This window comes from Callithrix jacchus, chromosome 14, assembly GCF_049354715.1.
Source record: "Callithrix jacchus isolate 240 chromosome 14, calJac240_pri, whole genome shotgun sequence".
NCBI lineage: Eukaryota > Metazoa > Chordata > Mammalia > Primates > Cebidae > Callithrix > Callithrix jacchus.
The window spans coordinates 26,242,843-26,266,806 of NC_133515.1; the positions used below are offsets into that span (position 1 = coordinate 26,242,843).

Genomic DNA, 23,964 nt, shown 5'->3' on the forward strand with positions numbered 1-23,964 from the left:
AAACAGAAAGAACTTTTGTTAGTAGTAATCAGGGTAAGGAGATAGTGGTAAAAGTATATTCTAGATTGCAAAATATGGGGCAAACCATTAAAGATAATTTCCTACAGTAGAGACTGATGACTGCCCCCTAGTACCATTCTTCCCCTCTTTTCCACAGCAGAATCCCCAAATTTCAGCAGGGTACATAAGCAAATGGATTAAAGCTGGGTATGGCTTTGTAAGACAAAGTTCTGACCAATGAAATATAAACATGCACTCTGCCCCTTCCTGGGATACAAAGGTGTGGCTGGAGCTTTGGCTGCTCTTCTCGACCCTGAGGGTAGGAAACACCCTGGGAATAAGAGTTACAAGGTGCTAAGTCCCTAAGAGTTTCACAGAGCAGAGATACCAAACATGCTGTGGACATCTTACTACCTATTTCTGTTGCAAGCAAAAAACTTCACTTTTGCTTAAGCCACTGTGATTGTGGGTCTTTTGTTACTTAAAAGCAAACTACCTTCAATGATGGTTTACTGCAGGAAATTATATGGACACACACACAAAAGCCCTGTAAAGTACAGAGAAAGACCTGAGTTATCATTTATCTGAATTGTTTAAAATAGAAAAGGCTTAGATTAGAGGTTTGGTTTACAGACTAATTTAAAATTATTTAATCCTTTTGGTCCTTCATTTTTCTAAATAAAAATGCAACAGCACATGGTGGCTTGGAACAGAGTGTGAAGACACATGAATAGGGGACTGAATCCCAAGTTCTTTCACAAAGAACCTGTTAAGGTCTTGGGCAAGTTACTTACTTTTTCATCTGTAGAATGGAAAAATAATTTGTACTTCATGGGACTGCAGCAAGGAATAAAGGCAGGGCTTGGCTTAAGGTAAGCACTCAATATATAGCAGCTGCTCCTATTATGACTATATAGTATTGGTAAACTGTTCTAGAGCCCTAAGCTTATGTGTGATAGAAATAAAAGATAAATGCTGCTAACATGAAGTAAAATTTTAGTTGGAAATCCATTTGATAAAAATGTTTAAGCTGGGCTAGATCAGAAGAACAAACATCAATGTTTTTGTCTTTTTCCTCTTGTCTATACTAACCTTCTCTATCCAAAAGGGAAACGAAGAAAGGATCACTTCTGAGCCCTCTGATTCATGACCTGGGACTAACCTTCTAGGACAGGTACAAGAGAATAATAATTTGGATAACAAGTTCTAGAACTGTATTTTTGTCACTTAAAAGTTCCCCCCAAAATTCCTAGTAAAACGAGGTCATCTCTGATAATTAAAATATTAAAAATCTATCTATAGCTAAAGGAAGACTCAAAACCCCACCCTGCAAATACTGTAAACTTCAAGGAGTTTCCTTGTTTCTTTTTCATATCCTCCCAGTTGGCACACCGTTACCTGACAGAGCTCCTCAGCTACATCAAGCATTCCTTGTCGAAAGAAGTGCTCCACCATCACCTCATTGAGAAGTCTTTGGCTGTCTGCCTGCCAGCAGCCATCTATTCCCACACTGCTAATGTCAGAATCAAAATTCTGGGAAAAAAAAAAGAAAGAAAATCATAAATAATGTTCACCCCACTTAATAGGAAAAAAATCGTCTTCATTTCAGTCTGAGATACCCCTAATAAATACCCAACTACAATTTATCTATAGCATATCAAAGGAAGGAATTTTTCTACTGTTCCTTTCTAAAGCATGTCATATTAGAAAAGTAAATATATGTGTATTTTTAGAGTATTTTTTAAGAGTAGATTTAATAATGGTGCCCATGAATAAAATAAAATCAAGTGAATGAACTGATTTCTAGACATTATATACAGCAATATTTTTAGAGGAATACAATGACCTGTAAAAGCATGTTCACTGTCTACAATGGGAGGGGAAAAAAGGAGAAAAAACATGAGAATCCATGGCACAACCCAACAAGCACAGTATTGAGATCAGAAGTGGTTGGGGAAGATGGCTAAGTAGTTCAGAGAGTGGTTTGTGTATACCTTTGGGTTTGCCTTTTATGCATGCATAGTCCTGGCTCTAAACAGCAAACTACAGATTTTGAAAACTGAACTAGGGAATAGACATAGTTCCTAGGTCCCAGATTGGTTATCAGGTGGTACACACATAGGACAAATCTAAATAACTGTTAATGGTTTTAGAAAAAAAACTAACATTGAAACTATAGGCCAGTGAAGACTGGTCAGAACTTGTGGCCTGAATCTAACCAGGATGATTGCCTGCTAAAACAAAAATATCAACAATCTCCATAGAACTTAAACAAGACCCAGAATACTATAACACAATATTCAAACTGTCCAAGATATGCTGCAAAATTACTTGGCATATAAAGATCAAGAAAATCTCAACTCACATGGAAAAAAGATGATCAACAGACACCAATGCCAACATGACAGAGATGTTGGAATCACCCAAAACTTTAGAGCAGTTATTACAAAAATAAAAACACTCTTGAAACAAAGGGAGAGACTTTGCAAGGAAAAAGAAGATACAGTAACCAAAATTTAAAACTCATCATATGGACTCAACAGCAGAAGCAAAGTGGCAGTGCAAAAGTCAGTGAAGATCAACAGAAATCATCCAATCTGGGCTGGGTGCAGTTACTCATGCCTCTAATCCCAGCACACTGGGAGGCCAAGGTGGGCGAATAACAAGGTCAGGAGTTCAAGACCAGCCTGACAAACATGGTGAAACCCCATCTCTACTAAAAATACAAAAATTAGCCAGGCATGGTGGCATGTGCCTGTAATCCCAGCTGCTCAGGAGGCTGAGGCAGGAGAATCACTTGAACCTGAAAGGTGGGAGGTGGAGTTTACAGTGAGCTGAGATCGCGCCACTGCACTCCAGCCAGGGCGACAAAGCGAGACTCCATCTCAAAGAAAAAAAAAAAAGAGATCATCCAATCTGAACAACAGAAAAAAAGATGAACAGAGCCTCAGGGACTTGTGGGAAAATTACAAAAGATCTAACGTGTGTCATCAGAATACTAGAAGAGAAAGACGATGATATAGAAAAAATATTTGAAAAGTATTTCCCAAGTTTAGCAAAAGACACAAACCTACAGATTTTAGAAGCTCAGTGAATTCTAAAAAAGATAAAATCATAAATTCAAAGAAATCTGACCCAAACATCTCATATTCAAACTGGTAAAACTAAAGATAAAGCAAAAAAAATCTTGCAGGCAGCCAGAGAAAAGTGACATGTTACTTACAGGGGAACTTTGATTCGAATGACTACAGATTTCTCAGCAGAAACTATGGAGGCCAGAAAGAAGTGGCATAACATTCGTCAAGTACTTAAAGAAAAGAACTGTCATCCTAGAATTCTATATCCAGTGAAAATACCCTTTGGGAATGAAGATGAAATACAGACATTCACAGACAGGAAAACTGAATGTGCTGCCATCAGACTTGCTCTAAAAGTATTGCTGAAGTATGTTCTTCAGACAGAAGAAAATGACACTGGAAGGAACATGGAACATCAAGAGTGAAAGAAGAGCAAATGTACATCACAGTGTGAAAGTTTTCCTTGCCTAATTCCACTTTGGCATCCTTTATCTTTCATAGGCATGGCTCCATAATAAATGTTTTGCATTTCTTTTTAAAAACATATAAATTTAACCAGACAAGGCCATTTAGATTTAACTAAAGTTGCAATCCTAATCAACCAGGGCTTAAATACAGTCCAATCAACATGGGATTATTTTACAGGACATACAGGAACAGGTAGTAAGCAACCAGCAACAGCAACTGCAAACAACCCACTATTTACAATCACAATGCAGGAGTGTTCTTCTCCAAAATTAACCACATTATTCTCCCAATAAAAAAATAGGGTAGATAAAGAGCTATATACTCCATTTTTTAGATGTCAAATCAATAGCCTAAAACTGAGTACATACATTAAGGTTTGGAATCACTCAAGACAAAACAAACACAAAAAAACAATAGTACTACAGTCTTAACTGTATTCATTTTCTTTTCATAGACATTTTTCTTAGCCAAGCACAACCTAAAGAATAGAAATAACATGGCTGGGGGTGATGGCTCACTCCTGTAATCCTGGCACTTTGGGAGGTCAAGGCAGGAGGATCACCTGAGGTCAGGAGTTCAAGACCAGCCTGGCCAACATGGTGAAACCCTGCCTCTACTAAAAATACAAGATTAGCCAGGCGTGGTGCCAGGTGCCTATGATACCAGCTACTTGGGAGGCTGAGGCAGGAGAATCACTTGAACCTGGGGAAGCAGAGGTTGCAGTGAGCTGAGATCATACCACTGCACTTCGACCTGGGCAACAGAGCAAGATTCCATCTCACAAAAAAAAAACCAACAAAAAAAACCCAAATCGATACAATACAAAGTACCTAGATGCTAAAGCAACAGCATCACGTACATAATGAAATGACTGTTACCTAACACTGAAGAACCACAACTGCTTATATAAGATTATCATGTTTAATTTCTATTTATCAGATTCTGCTTGTTGAGAGCGAATTTCGTAACAGTTCATCAATATTTTTAAGTAAATTATTATAGCTTTATGCTGTCTATAATAACTAGAACACTGGATGTGTGGTACTACTTTCTGCTTCTTCTGGAGTAGAGGCTCAAAGGCTGATCGACATTATTCTCTCCCAACTTCTACTTCCCCAAGAGCCATTCAAACGAATAAAGAAATGGGTTTCTGAAGATGACAATTTATTACAAACTCAGGAATCTGCCTATGACTCTAAATATCTAAATGCACAGTATAAGCAAAGAATCAATGAGATTAATTAAGAAAGTTCTCTCACTAATTTATCAATTGCATTAAATCCAAATATAACCTTCAGGTTTTACCTACTCATTTAATTATTTTTCCCCCAAACCCACCAGCCCTCAACAAATTTATCAGTACCTATTCCTTAGGAAAAATTAAACAACTCTGGAAGATATGCTGATCAGCTCAAAGCACAGATCACATTGAAACAATTTTATCTGGTAGTGTATTTATTAGGTCAGAATTTTAATAAGCTACCATCTGACAGTATCTGCTCAGATCAAATAAAATAATCCCTTGAGTTCTTTCCTTAATATATATATTAAAAGTAAATTTCAATTACCTAGAAATTACAAAAAAAGTTTAATATTTAAACAATTTTCCTTGGGTTTGCTGCAAAGTTTTACAATGACGCCCTTTGTACCCATATTTTCTTAAAAGGCTTACTTTAGTCACTACTATATGGGTAAGAAAAATCAAACACTCTTACACTCAAAATCCAACTACATTTATGATCATAACTTATTTTCTGCTCTTGGAAAATAAGTATGAATGAGCAATGCATTCGACTGTTTTCTGGACATTTCTGAGCTCCCTTCTACCATTCTGATTTTCCAGTATGAAATTACTGATAAGTAAACTTCCATAGCTTATTTCCTTGTGACATGTATTAAAAATTAAAGCTACAATTATAAAATATATAGAGATTAAGGAAATTATTACAATACAGTATCAAACTCCTTTTGTTATAACTGCAGTTTCTTACTCACTGTTGCATCAGAGACAGCATCAGTTCCAGCTTCTGTTGCTAGGTAACCAAACTCGTTTGCATGGCTGTCCAGAAAACCCGCAGCACTGCAAATGAGCCAAGAGGTGGCCAATGAAGAGAAATACCACCTATTATTAACATCTTCTGCCTTACTATACTTTTTCTTTTCATACTTTTGAAGCAAAAAAAAAGCTTTGGCATCTTGTTCTTAATTGGGAAGAAAGGATCTAAACAAAAACCAAAAGCAAAAAAGCACACATTCAGGGGTGTGTTCATCCAAAGAGGATGTTCTGACTTGGAAAGAGAAGTCCAGGACATACTAAATCTAGAAGCTGAGGCAGAAGAGGAGTAAATAACTTTAATACAACATCATTATGAAATTGTAGGATCTAAACAGACCACCCTGCCTCTTTGGCCATATCATGAAAATACAAATCAGTCAGAAATGGCTTTCACTATTTACTGTCAAAAAGCAATCTGTTTCTCAAATATATTTTATAAAATTATAATGACTGAGCAGACAGTGGTAACAATATATAGTAAAATTCAGTATTTAATTCCTAAGTGCCAATTCCCTAATAGTATTAACATGTATTTTGAAACTTCTCCATCTACTTCAAGAAAAATTAGTGTATGAACCTAACAGTGTGCTACCGCTTTACCTACCAGGAATTAATTTCCCTTCTAAGCATCCAATTAATCTGGTTTAGCAGTAAGAGGTAGACTGCAAAGGACACAGAATAAGAAGACCTGCATTCTGGCTCCCCTCAGACTGACAGACGATAGCGACTTCACATACAACCTACACAAGATTAGTATTCAGAAGAGTTTGAAACAAACACACACCTCTCAATAAGAAAGACAACAGAAAAAATGGACAGAACATGAAATGCACAAATGGGAAATTCCTAATGTTAAACATGAAAAGATGCCCTACCTTCATGATGGTCAAAGAAAGGCAAAATTAGTACTAAATACTATTTCACATCCATCTGAATAATTTTTAAACATTTAAAGTCTGATAATACCAGGTGTAGGTGAGAAATGAGGAAAAAGGAAGTGCCATACATGTTTGGTAGGGCTGTAAATTGCTATAAATTCTTCAGGGAAAAGTTTTGCAATACCTAGTAAAGCTGATCATGAGGCACCTGTCCTATGATGAAATAATCCATATTTAGGCATATACCAGACAGCAGTGCTTTACAAGCCAAGTTTGGGAAATAAACTTGGTAGTGTGTCATCATCAGCATTTTGTAGATGCATTTTTTGATGCAGACATTCCATATTCTCCTCACGGTATTCATACCTCATCTTTGGTTATCAATTTTAAGAGAAAGGTAGATTCACACTGTTACATTATTACTTCATTTTTAAAAAGTGGTGGAGTAATGTGCCAAACCACTCTGCCTGGCCTTTCTGTCACATTTGTATTCCTATCCCTCCACTATTACCTGCCTTTCTGTGGCTATTTTATTAATTCTCCCAAGGATGATATGCATCTCTTACCATTCTATGGAAAGGGGAAAAATTCATACGTAGAATGGGTACCCTCAGGGCACTCGAGATTAATTCTCTCAAGGAACTCAAGTTGAGAAAACTCCTCCAAGTCTTAAAATCTGGGTTTTATTCTCAGTTCTGTGACCTCAGGAACGTACTACCTGCCTTATATGTACTTATACATCTAAGTTTTCACATGTGTATCTAGAAACAATAACCTCCACCTTACAGTGTTTGGTGAAGATTAAGCTAAATAATGTACATGAAAACCTCTGTAAGTAACCATCCATCAGTAAACCTTCAAAACTGGCCTAACCTGAATCTGAGAGCCAGGTTGCCACCAAACCTTTTCGGTATTTAAAAGAATCCTTCTTAGAAAATATAAATAAAAATAAATATACAAAAGCATACAGAAATATTAATATTCATTAATGTAAAAGCACTTAAATGCATTGCAGACTGGATTAGCTAGCACAGTTTAATGGATATTAAGTCCTTATGTCACTCTCTACCCAAACTGACTTGGGATGCTAGACCAAGCAAAGCTAGACCTTACTAGACTCAGGCAAAAATGGTCTGTCACCACCTTCTAGGTCCAGTGGGATTCTCTGACCCTGAAATCTAATACAAGACCTGATTGCAAAGGTTTTCCTCTGTGGCCTGGACTAGAAGTCAACACATGATCATCAGCACCAACTAAATAATGTAGCTTCACTCTCTTTAGAACAGGAGTAATAAAAATACATGTCCAAAATAATGTAATGTGACAGATGGCAGAGAAAGCAGAACTCAACCTTCTATTTTGAGAATGATCTTCAGACTGAAAAGGACTGAACCACTATTGTTTCACAGGAGCTGAAGTCCAGTATTAATGAAGAGTCACAGAGAACATCCATCTAGCTGTCTGTATGAGTCAGGACTCTTGGTTTGCACAAACAAAATATTTTTGCCCAAACAAGTTGGATTTAAAGAAAGTGATGGGAGAGTAGTTGGTCCTCAAAAATGCTCCCTACCCTTCTCGTGGCACCTGGGCTTTGTTTCCCACAAAACACCAGATTCTCTTAAGGTCAAATAATCATTCCTAGGCTCACATGTTCCCAAGCCCCTCTTGCTTTAAAAAGCTCTAATGAGAAAGATCCTAGGGAAGGATTTTGAAACACCCACCATGCAGCAAACAACTGAGGCCACAGTGGACAGGGTACTGAGAATATTGCAGGCCCTATTCAACCAACATATTTTTTTTTTTAATTTTTTATTGGATTATAGGTTTTGGGGTACATGAGCAGAGCATGCAAGACAGTTGCGTAGGTACACACATAGCAGTGTGCTTTGCTTTTCTTCTCCCCTTCACCCACATTTGGCATTTCTCCCCAGGCTATCCCTCCCCACCTCCCCCTCCCACTGGCCCTCCCCTTTTCCCCCCAATAGACCCCAGTGTTTAGTACTCCCCTTTCTGTGTCCATGTGTTCTCATTTTTCATCACCCACCTATGAGTGAGAATATGCAGTGTTTCATTTTCTGTTCTTCTGTCAGTTTGCTGAGGATGACGTTCTCCAGATTCATCCATGTCCCTACAAACGACACAAGCTCATCATTTCTGATTGCTGCATAATACTCCATGGTGTATATGTGCCACATTTTTCCAATCCAGTCTATTATCGATGGGCATTTGGGTTGATTCCAGGTCTTTGCTATTGTAAACAGTGCTGCAATGAACATTCATGTACATGTGTCCTTATAGTAGAATGATTTATATTCCTTTGGATATATACCCAGTAATGGGATTGCTGGGTCAAATGGAATTTCTATTTCTAAGGCCTTGAGGAATCGCCACTGTCTTCCACAATGGTTGAACTAATTTACACTCCCACCAACAGTGTAAAAGTGTTCCTTTTTCTCCACATCCTCTCCAGCATCGGTTGTCTCCAGATTTTTTAATGATCGCCATTCTAACTGGCGTGATGGTATCTCAATGTGGTTTTGATTTGCATCTCTCTGATGACCAGTGACGATGAGTATTTTTTCATATGATTGTTGGCCTCATATATATCTTCTTTCGTAAAGTGTCTGTTCATATCCTTTGCCCACTTTTGAATGGGCTTGTTTTTTTCCTGTAAATACGTTTGAGTTCTTTGTAAATTCTGGATATCAGCCCTTTGTCAGATGGGTAAACTGCAAAAATTTTTTCCCATTCTGTTGGTTGCCGATCCACTCTAGTGACTGTTTCTTTTGCCGTGCAGAAGCTGTGGAGTTTCATTAGGTCCCATTTGTCTATTTTGGCTTTTGTTGCCAATGCTTTTGGTGTTTTGTTCATGAAGTCCTTGCCTACTCCTATGTCCTGGATGGTTTTGCCTAGATTTCCTTCTAGGGTTTTTATGGTGCCAGGTCTTATGTTTAAGTCTTTAATCCATCTGGAGTTAATTTTAGTGTAAGGTGTCAGGAAGGGGTCCAGTTTCTGCTTTCTGCACATGGCTAGCCAGTATTCCCAACACCATTTGTTAAACAGGGAATCCTTTCCCCCTCGCTTGTTTTTGTCAGGTTTATCAAAGATTGTATAGTTGTAGATATGTTGTGTTGCCTCCGGTGCCTCTGTTTTGTTCCATTGGTCTATATCTCTGTTTTGGTACCAGTACCATGCTGTTTTGATTACTGTAGCCTTGTAGTATAGTTTGAAATCCGGTAGTGTGATGCCCCCCGCTGTGTTCTTTTTGCTTAGAATTGACTTGGCTATGTGGGCTCTCTTTTGGTTCCATATGAAGTTCATGGTGGTTTTTTCCAGTTCTGTGAAGAAAGTCAATGGTAGCTTGATGGGGATAGCGTTGATTCTGTAAATTACTTTGGGCAGTATAGCCATTTTCACGATATTAATTCTTCCTAACCATGAACATGGAATGTTTCTCCATCTGTTTGTGTCCTCTCTGATTTTGTTGAGCAGTGGTTTGTAGTTCTCCTTGAAGAGGTCCCTTACGTTCCTTGTGAGTTGTATTCCAAGGTATTTTATTCTTTTTGTAGCAATTGTGAATGGTAGTTTGCTCTTGATTTGGCTTTCTTTAAGTCTGTTATTGGTGTAGACGAATGCTTGTGATTTTTGCACATTGATTTTATATCCTGAGACTTTGCTGAAGTTGCTTATCAGTTTCAGGAGTTTTTGGGCTGAGGTGATGGGGTCGTCTAGGTATACTATCATGTCGTCTGCAAATAGAGACAATTTGGCTTCCACCTTTCCTATTTGAATACCCTTTATTTCTTTTTCTTGCCTGATTGCTCTGGCTAGAACTTCCAGTACTATATTGAATAGGAGTGGTGAAAGAGGGCATCCTTGTCTCGTGCCAGATTTCAAAGGGAATGCTTCCAGTTTTTGACCATTCAGTATGATATTGGCTGTTGGTTTGTCATAAATAGCTTTTATTACTTTGAGATACGTTCCATCGATACCGAGTTTATTGAGGGTTTTTAGCATAAAGGGCTGTTGAATTTTGTCAAAGGCCTTCTCTGCGTCAATTGAGATAATCATGTGGTTTTTGTTTTCGGTTCTGTTTATGTGGTGAATTACGTTGATAGACTTGCGTATGTTGAACCAGCCTTGCATCCCCGGGATGAATCCTACTTGATCATGGTGAATAAGTTTTTTGATTTGCTGTTGCATTCGGCTTGCCAATATTTTATTGAAGATTTTTGCATCTATGTGCATCATGGATATTGGCCTGAAGTTTTCTTTTCTTGTTGGGTCTCTGCCGGGTTTTGGTATCAGGATGATGTTGGTCTCGTAAAATGATTTGGGAAGTATTCCCTCTTTTTGGATTGTTTGAAATAGTTTTAGAAGGAATGGTACCAGCTCCTCTTTGTGTGTCTGGTAGAATTCGGCTGTGAACCCGTCTGGACCTGGGCTTTTTTTGTGTGGTAGGCTCTTAATTGCTGCCTCGACTTCTGACCTTGTTATTGGTCTATTCATAGTTTCAGCTTCCTCCTGGTTTAGGCTTGGGAGGACACAGGAGTCCAGGAATTTATCCATTTCTTCCAGGTTTACTAGTTTGTGTGCAAAGAGTTGTTTGTAATATTCTCTCATGATGGTTTGAATTTCTGTGGAATCTGTGGTGATTTCCCCTTTATCATTTTTTGTTGCATCTATTTGGTTGTTCTCTCTTTTCTTTTTGATCAATCTGGCTAGTGGTCTGTCTATTTTGTTGATCTTTTCAAAAAACCAGCTCTTGGATTTATTGATTTTTTGAAGGGTTTTTCGTATCGCAATCTCCTTCAGTTCCGCTCTGATCTTAGTTATTTCTTGTCTTCTGCTGGGTTTTGAGTTTTTTTGATCTTGCTCCTCTAGCTCTTTCAATTTTGACGATAGGGTGTCAATTTTGGATCTCTCCATTCTCCTCATATGGGCACTTATTGCTATATACTTTCCTCTAGAGACTGCTTTAAATGTGTCCCAGAGGTTCTGGCATGTTGTGTCTTCGTTCTCATTGGTTTCGAAGAACTTCTTTATTTCTGACTTCATTTCATTGTTTACCCAGTCAACATTCAAGAGCCAGTTGTTCAGTTTCCATGAAGCTGTGCGGTTCTGGGTTGGTTTCTGTATTCTGAGTTCTATCTTGTTTGCACTATGGTCTGAGAGGCTGTTTGTTATGATTTCAGTTGTTTTGCATTTGTTGAGCAGTGCTTGACTTCCAATTATGTGGTCAATTTTTGAGTAGGTGTGATGTGGTGCTGAGAAGAATGTATATTCTGTGGATTTGGGGTGGAGAGTTCTGTAAATGTCTATCAGGTTTGCTTGCTCCAGGTCTGAGTTCAAGCCCTGGATATCCTTGTTGATTTTCTGTCTGGTTGATCTGTCTAATATTGACAGTGGAGTGTTAAAGTCTCCCACTATTATTGTGTGGGAGTCTAAGTCTCTTTGTAAGTCATTAAGAACTTGCCTTATGTATCTGGGTGCTCCTGCATTGGGTCCATATATGTTTAGGATCGTTAGCTCTTCTTCTTTTATCGATCCTTTTACCAGTATGTAATGGCCTTCTTTGTCTCTTTTGATCTTTGTTGCTTTAAAGTCTATTTTATCAGAGATGAGAATTGCAACTCCTGCTTTTTTTTGCTCTCCATCTGCTTGGTAAATCTTCCTCCATCCCTTTATTTTGAGCCTTTGTGTATCCTTGCATGTGAGATGGGTTTCCTGGATAAAGCACACTGACGGGTTTTGGATTTTTATCCAATTTGCCAGTCTGTGTCTTTTGATTGGTGCATTTAGTCCATTTACATTTAGGGTTAATATTGTTATGTGTGAATTTGATACTGCCATTTTGATGCTAAGTGGCTGTTTTGCCTGTTAGTTGTTGTAGAATCTTCATTATGTTGATGCTCTTTAACTTTTAGTGTGATTTTGGAATGGCTGGTACTGGTTGCTCCTTTCTATGTGTAGTGCCTCTTTTACGAGTTCTTGTAAAGCTGGCCTGGTGGTGACAAAATCTCTGAGTACTTGCTTGTTCGCAAAGGATTTTATTTTTCCTTCACTTCTGAAGCTCAGTTTGGCTGGATATGAAATTCTGGGTTGAAAGTTCTTTTCTTTAAGGATGTTGAATATTGGCCCCCACTCTCTTCTGGCTTGTAGTGTTTCTGCCGAGAGATCTGCTGTGAGTCTGATGGGCTTCCCTTTGTGGGTGACTCGACCTTTCTCTCTGGCTGCCCTTAGTATTTTCTCCTTTATTTCAACCTTGTTGAATCTGACGATTATGTGCCTTGGGGTTGCTCTTCTTGCAGAATATCTTTGTGGTGTTCTCTGTATTTCCTGCATTTGAGGGTTGGCCTGTCTTGCTAGGTGGGGGAAGTTTTCCTGGATGATGTCCTGAAGAGTATTTTCCAGCTTGGATTCATTCTCTTCGTCCCCTTCTGCTACACCTATCAAACATAGATTAGGTCTTTTCACATAGTCCCACATTTCTTGGAGACTCTGTTCATTCCTTTTTGCGCTTTTTTCTCTAATCTTGGTTTCTCGTTTTATTTCATTGAGTTGGTCTTCGACTTCAGATATTCTTTCTTCTGCTTGGTCAATTCGGCTATTGAAACTTGTGCATGCTTCGCGAAGTTCTCGTATTGTGTTTTTCAGCTCCTTTAATTCATTCATATTCCTCTCTAAGTTATCCATTCTTGTTATCATTTCCTCATATCTTTTTTTAAGTTCCTTAGTTTCTTTGCATTGATTTAATACATGTTCTTTTAGCTCACAAAAGTTTCTCATTATCCATCTTCTGAAGTCTAATTCCGTCATTTCGTCACAGTCATTCTCCGTCCAGCTTTGCTCCCTTGCTGGTGAGGAGTTTTGGTCCTTTCTAGGAGGCGAGGTGTTCTGGTTTCGGGTGTTTTCCTCCTTTTTTCGCTGGTTTCTTCCCATCTTTGTGGGTTTATCCGCTTGTCGTCTGCGTAGTTGCTGACTTTTTGATTGGGTCTCTGAGTGGACACCCAGATTGTTGATGATGAAGTATTTCTGTTACTTGGTTTTCCTTCTACCAGCCTAGCCCCTTCGCTGTACGACTGCTGAGGTCCACTCCAGGCCCTGCTTGTCTGGGGTGCACCTCTAGCAGCTGTGGCACAGTGAGGGATGCTACCCGTTTCTTTTTCTGCTATCTTTGTCCCAGGATGATGCCTGCCAAATGTCAGTCTTTTGGATATAGAGGGGTCAGGGAGCTGCTTGAGGAGACAGCCTGTACTTTTTTGGAGCTCAATTGCTGAGCTGTGAGCTCTGTTGTTCATTCAGGGCTGTTAGGCTGCTGTGTTTGATTCTGCTGCAACAGAGCTCATTAAAAAAAACCCTTTTTGTCTCAAATGCTCTGTGTTGGGGGGTTCGGGTTTATTTTTTGATGTCCGATGAGGTGTCCTGCCCAGCTAGAAGGCAGACTAGCCACTGTTTGGCTGCCGAGGCTCCGCCCTGCTGTTGTGTGATTCGCCCTGTTCCTGCAGGCTCTGCTGTGGTCTCCGCCACGCCCTGCAGCGGAGTCTCTTCGTTGTAGCGTGTTGCCTCGGCAACGGTAGGCTGCGTCAGCAGTGGGCGTGTATCTCAGTTGGGGCGGGTTGCCTCGGTAGTGGTGGACGCCCCTCCCCCACAGAGCGTCTCGGACCGTCTGCTCGGGACAGTTTGAAATCGCGGTTTTGTTAGTCCCACTGGGTGTCCCAAACGATCTGTCCCTGCAATCCCCTGGGCTGGCCTACTGTCCAAGTCTCGTTCAGTCTCAAGTCCAGCCCTCTCAAGTCTCAGGTTGCCGGTTCAACAGGGCACCTGGACAAGCGCGCCCTGTGGGGATTGCTGGGTAGGGCCGGCCGCCGCCGCCCCAGCTGCCAGCTTCGCCAGGCAGACCTACTGCCTGGCGTCCCGTGTCTTTTTTATACTTGGGAGTTTCCCCGTTCTGTGGGCAACAAAGATCAGTCTGGAAATGCAGCTCCGACTCACCGTTTGAGGATTCAACGAGAGCTCCAATCCTGGGTTGTTCTCACAGCACCATCTTTCCAACCAACATATTTTTAAAAGCAACATCTTTTATCATGACCACAAAGATATATTTTATTAAATGCCTTGCAAAAGTTTAGACATTTTTTCTATACTGCATTTTCTTGGAATACTCGCTAGCAATCCAGGGGAAAGGACACAGGAAGAAATAATCTGATATGCTTTATTTTTAGAAAATGAATTTTGGCTTTTTATCACCCCCCCCCTACTTTTTTGTTTTTGGCCAACTATTCCTTTCTGCAATTCTAAAAATTCTACCCAAAACATATATCAAATTATGTATTTTCTAGGTTTTTTTAAAATTTCCTTTTTCTTTCCTTAACACTAAGATTCTTCTACTACATAAGGACTTATTTATCACATAATTATAAACTTTTAAAGCTAGTATATATCTATCTTCAACCAGTCTATCTAAACCAGGCTTGTCCTACCTGTGGCCCACATGCAGCCAAGGATGGCTTTGAATGCAACCCAACATAAATCCGTAAACATACTTAACACGTTATGAGATTTTTTTTTGCAATTATTATAATTTTTTAGTTCATCAGCTGTTGTTAGTATTTTAATGTTTGGTTTAAGACAATTCTTCTTCCAGTGTGGCCCAGGGAAGCCAAAAAATTGGACACCTCTGATTTAAATTATAATTTAAGGCTAAGCACAAAATCTTACCTCCTGCTGTTATCTTTTCTTCCTTGTATACTGCATACATACCTACATAAAAGGCAGTTCTAGACTGCTCACCCAGAACTATCTTAAAATATGCTATATGTCAATTTTTCAATACTATTACTCTATTCACTCCTTAATATAGTCAGTATTTTGCCTCACCAATGTAGACAATCCACCTAGTGGCAAAAGATGTGTTAAAACAATGATGTTTAAAAATTTTTTAACTGGGGCCAGGCGCGGTGGCTCATGCCTGTAATCCCAGCACTTTGGGAGGCTGAAACAGGTGGTTCGCCTGAAGTCAGGAGGATCAAGACCAGCCTGGCCAACATGATGAAACCCTGTCTCTACTAAAAATATAAAAATTAGCCAGGCGTGGTGGCATACAGCTGCAATCCCAGCTACTTGGGAGGCTAAGGCAGAAGAATCACTTGAACCCAGGAGGCAGAGGTTGCAGTGAGCCGAGATCACACTACTGCACTCCAGCCTGGGCAGCAGAGTGAGACTCCATCTAAAAAACAAAAAAATTTTTTTTTAAACTATTATTGTTCTCCTTCAACATTACCAGCTCTGCAATGGCCTGATTTCCTAGTATAGCACAGTGTTTAAGAACAGATTCTTGAGTGAAAACTTTTTCCAAACCTTGATCCACCACTTCCAAATTACATACCTGGGGTATGTTATTTTCTATTGTTGAGTCTCAGTTTCCTCATATATAAAATGAGAATAATGTCCCTACATCATGGGATATAAATGTATGTAAAGCACTTAGCTCACTATCTGGAACATGGTCAACATTCAGTAAGTGATAGCTATTATCATCCTACCTACGACTACTGCTTAGTCTGTTTTCATCCTATTTAATGAGGTCAAGTAAATCCTCAACTGCTTTCATCATCTGATCAAATCCACACCTCTCAGGCCTTCCATCATTTGCCTTACCCTATTCCCAACAGGTGCAGTCACACTATGAAGTCAATCCTTAAGCGTCTTAAACATTGAGTCAGGCATATTATCAGTTGCTGGTTTGCCCTTTCACAGCCTCATGGAAAAATCACACCTCACTGTTCTGCTGTTTATCCATTCTTTCAAGTCAAATTAAAGATATCAACTATCTTTACTTTATAATAATCGGTGTCCATTCCACGCAAACTTCTTTCATGTAGCCTCAAAATTTTTCCAGCAATCTTATAAAGGACACGTACTATGTGGTTAGCTTTTAGTAATACCATGTCAAATTTCAGATATTAAAATTTTTACTAATATTAAAACATATCCACACATGCCTAGAAGTATAAAAAGCAGTAATTATTTTTATTGACTTTTCTTAGCAAGTAAACTTTAAAAGTCAATTGACTAAAAATAAAATACTGAATAAAATACCCTAAACTGGGCTGAATTCTAGATCATCTAAAAATGGAAGAGAAAATTAAGAACAGTTCAATACATTATTTTTACTAAAAAAAAAAAAAAAAATTGTCACAGAGCAAATATTATTTATTTAAAATAAATAATGGGCCAGGCATGGTGGCCCACACCTATAATCCCAACACTGGGAGGCCAAAGTGGGAGGACCACTTGAGGCCAGGAGTTCAAGACTAGCCTGGGCAACATTGCAAGACCTGACCTCTACGAAAAAATGAAAAAAACTAACTGGGCATGGTGTCAATCACCATGTAGGCCCAGCTACTTGGCTGAGTCTGGGATGCTGAGGTGGGAGGACCACTGGAGCCCAGAGGGGTCAAGGTTGTAGTGAGATGTGTTGGCACCACTGCACTCCAGCCTAGGCAAAGAGAAAGACTCTGTTCATAATTAAAAGCCAAACAATATTTTGGCTAACACCGCCAGAAACTTCTATTCTGCTTACATTTTCAGAGACACAATAAGTGGAGAACTTTAAAACATAAGTATTAAAATATAAAAGAAAAAATATCACTGAGCATGTCTAAAATTTACTGTTTCTCCCTCAACACCAGCCTACTCACAAAGGAGCCATGGCTTCTTTGTCCTCATTTTGTAAGGGTGGGAGCATGTGTCCATAAAGTGGTACTCATAGGTTGATGAACAGCATTCCAGTTTATTACTCAGGGCTGTTGCCACAGTGGATTCTGCTTTATCCTGTTTGGTCACCACCAATTCAGGTCCTCCCAGCCTTCACAACAGGCTGCCCAGAGCTTACGCAACTACCAGGTTCAAATTAAAAGAACTCCTGGAATCCTCCTGCCAGTGCTGCCATCCTGGCCTTAGGGGCAGTGGCCTCCGGGCCCCCATGAGGAGAACTCCCAGGGCTACTAAATCCTTGCTGGTGGTGATGGTTTCTTATGTGGGGGGATATGGCTGAGCGCTGACTTTGGAAGCCGGGGCTGGTGGGCCTCTGCGATTCGCAGAGAACATCATGGGCAGGAGTGAGGATGACCAGGTCCCTCCACTGGTAGGGGTGGGCAGGCACGGGCCGCTGGTGGTCCGTGCCGACTCCCAAGGTCCAGTGTCTAGCAGTAATCTGTGAAAATGTTCGCTATACACTTGATCTGGAGAACCCCACAAAGTCATGCAAATCAGGAGGTTCCAATCCTCGTGTTCACTTAAGAACACACGTGAAACTGCCCACGCCATCACGGGTATGCATATATAAAAAGCCACGAAGTATCTGAAAGATGTCACTTTACAGAAACAGTGTGTACCATTCAGACGTTACAATGGTGGAGTTGGCAGGTGTGCCCAGACCAAGCAGTGGGGCTGGACACAAGGTCGATGGCCCAAAAAGAGTGCTGAATTTTTGCTGCACATGCTTAAAAATGCAGAGAGTAATGCTGAACTTAAGGGTTTAGATGTAGATTCTCTGGTCATTGAGCATATCCAAGTAAACAAAGGACCCAAGATGCGCCGCCAGACCTACAGAGCTCATGGTCGGATTAACCCATACATGACTTCTCCCTGCCACATTGAGACAGTCCTTACCAAAAGGAACAGATCATTCCTAAACCAGAAGGGGAGGTTGCCCAGAAGAAGATATCCCAGAAGAAACTGAAGAAACAAAAACTTACGGCACAGGAGTAAATTCAGCATTAAAATAAATGCAACTAAAAGGAAAAAAAAAAAGAACTCCTGGAAGACTTAAGTCAATGGAGTCTCATATGAAACAGCCTACACGGAATTCCTCATGTATGTGAGAAGCCCATTCATAATGTCTAGGTACTTCCAATGGAGAAACAGCTTCCTCTTCAGCTAAGGCCAAGTAGATGCCAAAAATATGGGGAGAAAATGTACTGAAAGATGTTAGGGAACTGAGCTACAAGATCCAGGCTTCCTCTGTGGCGGTAGACTACAGTACCACAAACACTATTCAGTATCAACTAAATAATATAGTTTATTTTTTTATTTTTGAGATGGAGTCTTGCTCTGTCACCCAGGCTGGAGTGCAGTGGTGCAATCTCGGCTCACTGCAACCTCCGCCTCCTGGGTTCTCCTGCCTCAGCCTCCCAAGTACCTGGGATTACAGGCACCTGCCACTATGATGGCTAATTTTTTTGCATTTTTAGCAGAGATAGGGTTTCACCATATTGGCCAAGCTGGTCTCAAACTCCTGACCTCAGGTAATCTGCCCACCTTGGCCTCCCAAAGTGCTGAGATTAGAGGTGTGAACCACCAGGCCCAGCCAACTAAATAATATAGTCTCATATGATGGATGAGAAGAATCTAGAATCCAGGTCACCCAGAACTGAAACTACTTTAACAGGAACATCAAACAATTTTTTGGGCTGGGCACTACTCAGGAGGTTGAGGCAGGAGAATCGCTTGAACCCAGAAGGCAGAGTTTGCAGTGAGCTGAAATCATGCCACTGCACTCCAACTTGGGTGAGAGAGACAGAGAGACAGAGACAGAGAGAGAGAGCGCGTGCAAGTGCGCGCATCTCAAAAACAACCACAACAATTTTTTGAAAGAACTGTAAAAGAATTACTTGAAAAAGTCCTTACAACTTCCAAGGGCATGAAAAAAAAAGTCCTCAAGAGAGGAACAAGTAAATTAAAATATGTAATTAGGAATCTTCAGCTCAAACACATCTGCCTGTCCAAAATAAGCCAGAATGTAGATTATTCATTATAAATGTGTTCCCTTGATAGCCATTCCCAATAAGATACTTCCATTTTTGGCACCAAGTATATCCAGATAATGTTTTGCCTTAAAGATTGGTCAAAATATCTGACAACCCTTATCAGTATCTATAAAGATCTACTAGATCTGGAGTAAGACATGCTCAGCAAGGTACCAGGACCAAGCAGGACAAGACCAAAAGAAGGTTCCGATAATCGTGACAGAACAACAGACATAAACTAGGAAACAGGGACATATATGGTCATGCTACCAGCTGCAGAAAGCATAATTGGTGAATTACTTGCCCAAATGCTCCAGATCCTGGAGCTTTTTTTTTTCATGCCCTTGGAAGTTGTAAGGACTTTTTCAAGTAATTCTTTTACAGTTCTTTCAAAAAATTGTTGTGGTTGTTTTTGAGATGCGCGCACTTGCACGCGCTCTCTCTCTCTCTGTCTCTGTCTCTCTGTCTCTCTCACCCAAGTTGGAGTGCAGTGGCATGATTTCAGCTCACTGCAAACTCTGCCTTCTGGGTTCAAGCGATTCTCCTGCCTCAACCTCCTGAGTAGTGCCCAGCCCAAAAAATTGTTTGATGTTCCTGTTAAAGTAGTTTCAGTTCTGGGTGACCTGGATTCTAGATTCTTCTCATCCATCATATGAGACTATATTATTTAGTTGGCTGGGCCTGGTGGTTCACACCTCTAATCTCAGCACTTTGGGAGGCCAAGGTGGGCAGATTACCTGAGGTCAGGAGTTTGAGACCAGCTTGGCCAATATGGTGAAACCCTATCTCTGCTAAAAATGCAAAAAAATTAGCCATCATAGTGGCAGGTGCCTGTAATCCCAGGTACTTGGGAGGCTGAGGCAGGAGAACCCAGGAGGCGGAGGTTGCAGTGAGCCGAGATTGCACCACTGCACTCCAGCCTGGGTGACAGAGCAAGACTCCATCTCAAAAATAAAAAAATAAACTATATTATTTAGTTGATACTGAATAGTGTTTGTGGTACTGTAGTCTACCGCCACAGAGGAAGCCTGGATCTTGTAGCTCAGTTCCCTAACATCTTTCAGTACATTTTCTCCCCATATTTTTGGCATCTACTTGGCCTTAGCTGAAGAGGAAGCTGTTTCTCCATTGGAAGTACCTAGACATTATGAATGGGCTTCTCACATACATGAGGAATTCCGTGTAGGCTGTTTCATATGAGACTCCATTGACTTAAGTCTTCCAGGAGTTCTTTTTTTTTTTCCTTTTAGTTGCATTTATTTTAATGCTGAATTTACTCCTGTGCCGTAAGTTTTTGTTTCTTCAGTTTCTTCTGGGATATCTTCTTCTGGGCAACCTCCCCTTCTGGTTTAGGAATGATCTGTTCCTTTTGGTAAGGACTGTCTCAATGTGGCAGGGAGAAGTCATGTATGGGTTAATCCGACCATGAGCTCTGTAGGTCTGGCGGCGCATCTTGGGTCCTTTGTTTACTTGGATATGCTCAATGACCAGAGAATCTACATCTAAACCCTTAAGTTCAGCATTACTCTCTGCATTTTTAAGCATGTGCAGCAAAAATTCAGCACTCTTTTTGGGCCATCGACCTTGTGTCCAGCCCCACTGCTTGGTCTGGGCACACCTGCCAACTCCACCATTGTAACGTCTGAATGGTACACACTGTTTCTGTAAAGTGACATCTTTCAGATACTTCGTGGCTTTTTATATATGCATACCCTTGATGGCGTGGGCAGTTTCACGTGTGTTCTTAAGTGAACACGAGGATTGGAACCTCCTGATTTGCATGACTTTGTGGGGTTCTCCAGATCAAGTGTATAGCGAACATTTTCACAGATTACTGCTAGACACTGGACCTTGGGAGTCGGCACGGACCACCAGCGGCCCGTGCCTGCCCACCCCTACCAGTGGAGGGACCTGGTCATCCTCACTCCTGCCCATGATGTTCTCTGCGAATCGCAGAGGCCCACCAGCCCCGGCTTCCAAAGTCAGCGCTCAGCCATATCCCCCCACATAAGAAACCATCACCACCAGCAAGGATTTAGTAGCCCTGGGAGTTCTCCTCATGGGGGCCCGGAGGCCACTGCCCCTAAGGCCAGGATGGCAGCACTGGCAGGAGGATTCCAGGAGTTCTTTTAATTTGAACCTGGTAGTTGCGTAAGCTCTGGGCAGCCTGTTGTGAAGGCTGGGAGGACCTGAATTGGTGGTGACCAAACAGGATAAAGCAAAATTAAAAAGTAGCTGGGATATCCATAGAAGGAAAAGAGTTAGGACGATTCAGGGGAGACTGATACAAGATTGTTACTCTAACCATCCCATAACAGAGATAGACTCACAGCCAGGGAATTAGGAAAAGGTACTACTGGTAAACAAACTCCCACATGCTAGGTTAAAATTTCTTTGGAATGGCAGAGAGAGGTGGCTCACGCCTGTTCCAGCGCTTTGGGAGTCCGAGGCAGGCAGATCTCAAGGTCAGGAGTTTGAGACCAGCCTGGCCAACATAGAGAAACCCCGTCTCTACTGAAAACACAAAAAAATTAGCCAGGTGTGGTGATGGGTGCCTGTAATCCCAGCTACCTGGGAGGCTAAGCCAAGGAGAATCACTTAAACCTGGGAGGCAGAGGCTGCAGTGAGGCAAGATCGTGCCCCTGCACTCTAGCCCAGGGGACAGTGTGAGACTCCACCTCAAAAAAAAAATTTCTTTGGAACTTTATTCATCATGACCCTAAGAGCTCCAGTCACGTATGCAAATGAATAAACAACAAAGCTATAAAAGGAGGGGGTTTTTAATTTTGCTTTTATTTTTTAAATAATAGTAACAGGGAACTTTAATAAGAATAACATAGTAAAACTAGACCTGCATAGGTTATCAAAAGCAAACAAAATAGGAATAGCATAAAGTAATTTGTGAAAGCTAGTGTTATCTAAGTACCGACAGAAGAAAGACAATGATGCTTAAAAATACAAAATATTTCCTTCAATACCATACCTTATCAATGGCTTTTCCAACACGAGAAACACTGCTGTGGATGTCTTTGTGGTCCGAGGCCAATTTTTGAACGGTATCCTTTATTCTTTTACAGCACTGTGTCAAAACAAGTGAAAGTGTCCCTGATAATTCAGCATCTTGGCCTATAAAAAAATTAAAAAAGTAAGATTGGTTACTCACTAAAACTCAAAGATTGCAAGTTTCAAATAGGCCTTTTGGACCATGAAAGATGGAAGAAAAGTAAAGAAAAATTAGTATCTGCTTTGAAGCTGATGGTCATGTTCATAGATGTTATTTTTCAAATGGATACTAAGAAAGATACAATTTTCTTATTTTTGGAAAAAGAAAATTTTACTATAAAAGGAATGATTTTTCTCATTACAAAAATAAGTACAGACTGTGAATAATACTATCAAGGCAGTATTGTTTTTAAGAAAATATGTCTAAGTGAATAAACTCACTTATTAAACCCAGTTATACTTTGAAATCATTCTCAAAACGTTCTGGTTGTTACTAAACTCCTCGAGAGAGATGATTTAGTGCAAATGCTTCATATCCCACATAAAGGAGTAGAAGAAAACAAACTTCTCTGAATACCATGTTGTGCAGAAAAGAGCATATGCCAAACACAGCAGGTTACAGACTGCTACTCTTAGAAAGTCCTGCTTACAAAGTCGGCTCTTAGCAAATAGAAACTTAGGAGTGTTCCCACCATTCCCTAACTGAGCATTCCCTAACCTTTTTGGCACTAGGGACCAGTTTCGTAGAAGACATTTCTTCCAAGGATAAAGGCACTTTGGGAGTCCGAGGCAGGCAGATCACAAGGTCAGGAGTTTGAGACCAGCCTGGCCAACGTAGAGAAACCCTGTCTCTACTGAAAACACACAAAAATTAGCCAGATGTGCTGACGGGTGCCTGTAATCCCAGCTACTTGGGAGGGGGCGGGAATGGTTTTGGGATGAAACTGTTCTCACCTCAGATTAGGCTTAGTTAGATTCTCATAAGGAGCACACGATCTAGATCCCTCGGATGTGCAGTTCACAACAGGGTTCGGGCTCCAAGGAGAATCTAATGCTGTGGCTGATTTGACAGGGGGTGGAGCTCAGACATTAATGCTCCTTCAGGGCCACTCGCCTCCTGCTGTGCAGCCTGGTTCCTAACAGGCCACATAAAGGTACTGGTCCACAGTTGCGGGTGTGGGGACCCCTGCCCTAATTGAAAAGAATGGCCCATTATGCCTAAACTTTTGTACAGTGTGGTTTATGGTGAACACCTGCATTCCTTCTGGGAATCTAGAATTTTGGTACATTATAGGCAGCGAGTACCTGGCTTTCTCCTGGCATGGAGAAAGCTTCCAATAGTCCTCTCCCAGTGGAGTCACACAGAACATGCTTAATTCCTCCAGTAATGGGTTATGAGAAGTGTTAAGTGTTGCCTACCAGAGAAACTCATTAGAAGCTCAGTGCCTAGGGCTTTTATTGGGGGCTGGTCACTGGGGCACCTACTCCCTAACTTTGGACTTCGGATTTTTGCCCCATGAGTAACTGGTGATTTTGCTTTGTATTATTTGCTGTAATAAACTTTAATTAAGACAGTATGATTATATGCTGAATTGTGTGAGTCCTTTTAATGAATCACTGGAACCTAAGGGTGGTTATGAAGACCCCTGACACACATGATCAACTGAAAG

The 23,964-nt window shown here is 40.6% G+C and overlaps 1 protein-coding gene across 6 annotated transcripts in view; it reads right to left on the reverse strand.

Annotated features, from left to right (window-relative positions):
* Window positions 1–23,964, reverse strand: part of RMND5A (required for meiotic nuclear division 5 homolog A) — a 66,678-nt gene that overhangs the window by 24,677 nt on the left and 18,037 nt on the right. For 3 of the 6 annotated variants that reach the window (XM_078348956.1, XM_078348955.1, XM_054245286.2), the window contains exons 2-4: window positions 22,275–22,417; window positions 1,399–1,533; window positions 497–547 (exon numbers count right to left, since the gene is read on the reverse strand). In XM_078348956.1, the coding sequence (XP_078205082.1) occupies window positions 497–547; window positions 1,399–1,533; window positions 22,275–22,417 (329 nt within the window). The remainder of the gene's footprint in view (window positions 1–496; window positions 548–1,398; window positions 1,534–22,274; window positions 22,418–23,964) is intronic. The other 3 variants (XM_035273386.3, XM_035273385.3, XM_035273384.3) reach the window with 1 other exon arrangement.